At 38.1% G+C, this 5,918-nt stretch overlaps 1 protein-coding gene across 1 annotated transcript; it reads right to left on the minus strand.

The window, feature by feature from the left end:
• Nucleotides 1-932: 932 nt before the first annotated feature.
• On the minus strand, nucleotides 933-1,589 carry LOC141617864 (uncharacterized). Its single transcript, XM_074434998.1, has 2 exons — nucleotides 1,427-1,589; nucleotides 933-1,306 (listed from the first exon to the last, which is right to left on the minus strand). Exons 1-2 carry the CDS (start codon nucleotides 1,587-1,589, stop codon nucleotides 933-935), a joined length of 537 nt encoding a protein of 178 aa, XP_074291099.1.
• Nucleotides 1,590-5,918: the final 4,329 nt, after the last annotated feature.

A 5,918-nucleotide genomic window follows, 5' to 3' on the forward strand; every position in this document is an offset into this window, starting at 1 on the left:
AACCACTCGATCGAGTGGATTAAAACCACTCAATCGACCAACTCTTCATCCAGAATAGCTCGATCGACTGGAAAGTTACTCGATCGAGCAACAGCTCTTTCTGCAGCATAAGGTCGAGTGAAAAACCCCTCGATCGACCATCAGAGGAAGTAAAAACCACTCGATCGAGTAACTATATCTTCATTTCAGCTCAAGTCCGCATCTAAGTGCCTCGTATTGCGTGTCACGACGCTTCCAAACACAGTATCTCACTCAGGAAAATCTCGTCTCCTCTAAATGCATGCAAAAAGGACGAAAAGGGTACGATTCCACTACTTTCGCGTTCATTTCTACAAAATGGACAAAACGAACCAAAGTAGCCAATTCGGGGCAAAATATCATAAAAACAATATGAAAATGCATAGAAATACGTGCTGAAATAGGCTAAAAAGACTATACATTAGGCACGTATCAGTCCTCTCGGTTTGTCCATCGGTAGCGGCATGAAAAGCGGTACTCAACAACAACTTACTACCCATAGCATCTTGTAAAGCCTTCCAAAATCTCGAACAAAATCTCGGGTCACGATCCGACACGATCTACTTAGGGACACAATGATAACGAACAATCTCCTCGACATAGGCACTAGCAAGCCTATCTAGACTCCAAGTCTCTTTAAAAGGAATGAACCTAGCACACTTGGTCAATCTATCCACAATCACCCATACGGCATCTTTTCCACCAACGTTCTTAGGCAAAGCCATAACAAAATCCATGGAGATAGATTCCCATTTCCATAAAGGCACATCCAAGGGTTGCAGCAAACCTCCGGGTCTCTTATGCTCGATCTTCACTTGTTGACAAGTGAGGCATTTCCCAACATAAGTCACAATGTCATTCTTCGTGTTAGGCCACCAAAATTGAAGCTTCAAATCTTTATACATCTTGTCTCCTCAAGGATGGATCGAATAAGGGGATAGATGAGCTTCATCAAGAACTCTCTTTCTCAAGTCACTGGCATCGGGGACATACATGCGGCTTTGGTAACGAAGATATCCACTTGCATCAATCTCATAATCTTGAGCATTCCCTTCAAGAAGCTTGGCTTGGAATCTTTTGAAAGTAGCATCATCCACAAGGTTATCACGGATCTCACGAAGAATAACGGGTTTGGCAACCATAGCACCAAGGTAATTAAAGCCACTTTCCACTATTTGCAAATTTAACTTACGAAATTCGGCACAGAGGTCATCGGGGAGCACACGGATAGCACACAAAGAGTGAATTGACTTTATACTAAGAGCATCGGCAACCACATTTGCCTTTCCTTCATGATATAATAACTCCAAATCATAGTCATTCACTAATTCCAACCAACGGCGTTGTCTCATATTCAACTCTTTTTGGGTGAAAATATACCTCAAACTCTTATGATCGGTGTAGATACGGCAATGAACTCCAATGAGGTAATGTCTCCACATCTTTAAGGCATGAACAACGGCGGCTAACTTAAGATCGTGAGTAGGGTAGTTCACTTCATGAACTCTCAATTGTCGCGAAGCATATGCAATAACCTTCCTATTTTGCATGAGAACACAACCTAAACCCATCTTAGAAGCATCAGAAAACATATCAAATTCCACTCCATCCTCGGGTAAGGTCAACACGGGAGCGGTAGTCAACTTTCTCTTCAACTCTTAAAACGCTACTTCACAAGCTTCGGTCCACAAGAATTTGGTCTCTTTCTTCAAAAGTTGATTCATTGATCTAACAAGCTTAGAAAAGTCCTTTACAAAGCGAGGGTAATAACCCGCCAAACCCAAGAAACTACGGATTTCACCAACATTGGTCGGGCTCTTCTATTCCATCACGGCTTCAATCTTCAAAGGATCCACCATAACACCTTCCTTAGATATCACATGACCAAGAAAAGACACCTTAGACAACCAAAATTCACACTTGGAAAACTAGGCAAACTACTTTTGACAACGAAGAATCTCTAAGATAGTACGAAGACGATCGGCATGCTCTTCCTCGGATTTAGAAAAGATGAGAATATTGTCGATGAAGACCACAACACACTTTTCCAAGAACTCACTAAAAGTTCGGTTCATTTGGTCCATGAAGATAGCGGGGGCATTGGTTAAACCAAAGGGCATTACCTTAAACTTTAAATGTTTATATCTCGTGCTAAAGGCGGTTTTTGGAATATCGGAATCACGAACGGGAATTTGATGATAACCGGATCTTAAATCAATCTTGGAAAATGTAGAGGCACCTTTGAGTTGATCGAACAAATCTTCAATCCTTGGTAGAGGGTACTTGTTCTTGATAGTGACACGGTTGAGCTCACGGTAATCGATATAAAGTCTCATGGATCCATCTTTCTTCTTACAAAGAGAACGGGAGCACCCCAAGGTGAGGCACTAGGTCGAATAAATCCTTTCTCAATCATCTCATCAAGTTGCTTCCTTAACTCTTTAAGTTCGGTTGGAGCCATACGGTAAGGAGCTTTAGCAATCGGTCCGGTTCCGGGCACAAGGTCGATAGAAAACTCAACATCACGCTCGGGAGGTATCCTGGGCAACTCCTCGGGAAAAACATCGGCGAACTCACATTCCACGGGTACTTCTTCAAGTTTGGGCAAAGAAGAAGAAGTAGAAGTCACCACAAAGACTTGGCGACCTTTCCTCTCCATACTCATCAACTTCAACGCGGAAATCAACTTCACACGTTGAGAACGAACTCCTTTAGAGGAAACACGGGTTCCTAGCGGACTTTTGAGGCGAATCTTTTGATCTCTACACTCGAATCTTGCATCATACTTGGACAACCAATTCATGTTAGGTTCATATACCTATTATTAGACTCCTCTAATAGTGAACTAATTAACTTGTTAATTATTTGTTCTTTAGATCTAGTGCATGCATAACAAAATGAAAGATTTATAAGAAAACAATGTCCCTTACATTGTCAATTTTGGTTTTATGGGCACAAGTAAGGTCTCTTACCTTCACTTGTTCTTGAGCTATAAAGAGTATTAGGATAATCCTCCAAAGACCTCAAGTATAGAAGTCACTCCTCTTGATTGCACCCAAGATTATCCCTTATCCTCACTAAATAATATTTGCTAGATATTTGTTTAGTAGTTTACCTTAAAATTGATTACTAATACTCATATATTACACTAATAATATTAGTAATCTTATTGAACAAATTGGATCATCATTTCTCAAGTTTTTGAGAAAGATGAATTATTTTGTGAGAGATGAAGGTAGAGTAAAATAATAAGTAAAGAATGAATACTACACTAGTAAAAAAATAGAGAACCACTTCTCTATTTGAGAAGGGTGTGCCGGCTCCATGGGGAAGACAAGACCAACGCATGGTGCTTCACTTTTAGCTTTTTGTTCTTATCAAAAAAATAGGTGTAAGACTAGGCTAGTCTACCCATTACATATGCCATACACTATGAACAAATGCAAACAAACAAAAAGCCATTTGATCCTTCCAAAACCGGTTTCTCCTCTTAAAATGGACTACCATTTTATTTTGTCAATTTGTCATTTGTCCCACAATATGTCACATGTAGTATGATACATGTTATTAATTAATTAATGCATATTTATCACATAAATATCATTTTATAAATTAATTAAATTACATTCAACAAATTGACTAGTGATACTTGATCACATAAATAAAATGGGTCATTTAATTATAATCCACAACATCTTGTAATTATAATTAACCATTCATTCTTATTTCTATTGTTTCTCAAACAACAATCAATTTTAGTAATAAAGTATTTCAATTACTAAAATAAATCTTATTTAATCCCATTACAATAAGATATAAATATTCTCTCTCACAATTGAATTGTTCAATTTTAAGGAATTGATCAACTTGTATCGTTATACAATTAATCTATTTTATAGATAAGGGCATCATCCTTTAGGTGTGACCTTAAGGGATCAACTGACCACCACCGTCCCACGACAGTAACGTCAAACTCTAGCAAGCCAATCGTTACCGATTAATGTTGATCAATTGACTATATAATTGAATCATCCCTTACGTATTCTTTATATGAGATTTATTTATGATATTAAATCATGTGATCGCACTATTGTTGAGGACACATTTCCCAACAATCTCCCACTTGTCCTCGACAAGTGTGCGTCACCAATTCTCTTGTCCTATTAAAATCTCCCACTCAATGCAAGGTGTCTTGCAGGTCGTACTTACACTTGATCATATCTTGAGTGGTTTTCTCGATCTGGAGATTAACTGTCTAACCGGAATTATCTATCATAGATGCCTTCCGAGCGTGGCCACGCATTTCCAGTTAACTACTCCTCGAGTGGCCTTGAGATTTCAAACAACCCTGACAAGGGGTGGACAATTCCTATCGCCCTATTCCCTTCGTTCAGCCACAGTCCATCATAACCCAAAATATACCCAGTTTGACCTCATTTACGAAATCGTAGAGTATAAATCAAAGCTAATCAGAAGTTGTGCCAACTTGGGCGAATAGTCTATAGTCAAAAGAATTGACTCATAAGAATACTATAGCAGCTCTTGCCACGACCAGGCTTTATGAATTAACAGAACTCTATAAGCGGTCACTGCCCGACAGATTGTCCCATATAGTCTGCCTATGTGATCGACTAGTCATCCCATATGACTCTATGGCACTTGAACTTGCCATCAATCGCATCACACTCTAGTCACTTCGAGACGTCACCTCATATAAGTAACTAGGGGCGTATACCATGTCAATCCAGTTCACTTTAATGGGGTTCAATTTGTCTCTACAACCCATTCGGATACGACAAGGTAGCGGGTGAGTTTAATAAAACTCAAACGATAAATGTGATTATCACATATGAACAGTCAATACACTATTACTACTTCATATTCTATAATCTTTAGTGTATTATTAACACTAGTTAAAATGCAATACAAGCTTGGCAAGTGGATATAACCGATATCCATATATTCCAACTTTATTAATTGCTATTTCCTTCTATTCAATGTCATCTTTAATGACATGAATTATATCCAAGTGTATGTCTAGACATCTAACTAGACTTGGGCTCTTTAACTTGAAAGATGCTCCCACTGTTATTGCATAACTTGTAATAAAGTCATTTGTAGAGGGATTCGCCCTTAATCCCTACGTTGATCATTTTATCACCATTTACTTAGATTCCTTTTGTAGCATTTGCAATGCGCGAAACTAAAACACTTTTCTTAGTCTCTTACTCCTTAGTCAATAGATCACCCTAGGATTTCAACAAATCCCTTTTGGTTTGGAAACTAAAGTCTGTGCAACCCTTCAACACATTACTTAGTTTATCATCCAAACATTTGAACGAATCCTTAATTCTTCTCAAGAATCTCAAGAATGCTCTTTAAGGCTTTCACTAGCCATATCATGGGAATTATCCCTTTTATTGACTTATTATGCTCTCAGCATATGTCACACCATGGCATGTCTGTCTGTTGGCATACATGATCATTCTAATGGCGGAAACATTAGCATTCGTTTTCATGTGTTCAACAACTTAATAGGTTCAGTGAACGACTATGATTCCATCATAGTAATTCTACTTCCATCAACATGAATAGCCTATTTGACTTTGTTGATGTACAACAGATGTGAAAGAACTTATCCTCATAAGACTCTTAACTCTATGCCAATATTCTCTCTCATAGATTCGGTAATCTAAAGTATATTGCACCTTTTCCTAGTCTCCCAATTACTCTTTCCAGAAGAGAGAATTGGTACATTATTCTCAATAATTAATATGTTATCAACATATAAGACATGGAAAAACAATTCTAGCTCCCACTTAACTTCATGTATAATCTTGATTCTTCAATCATGTGAATGAAACAATTCACTATTATCACATGAACGAAAAGTATAATCC

This window comes from Silene latifolia, chromosome X (assembly GCF_048544455.1).
Source record: "Silene latifolia isolate original U9 population chromosome X, ASM4854445v1, whole genome shotgun sequence".
NCBI lineage: Eukaryota > Viridiplantae > Streptophyta > Magnoliopsida > Caryophyllales > Caryophyllaceae > Silene > Silene latifolia.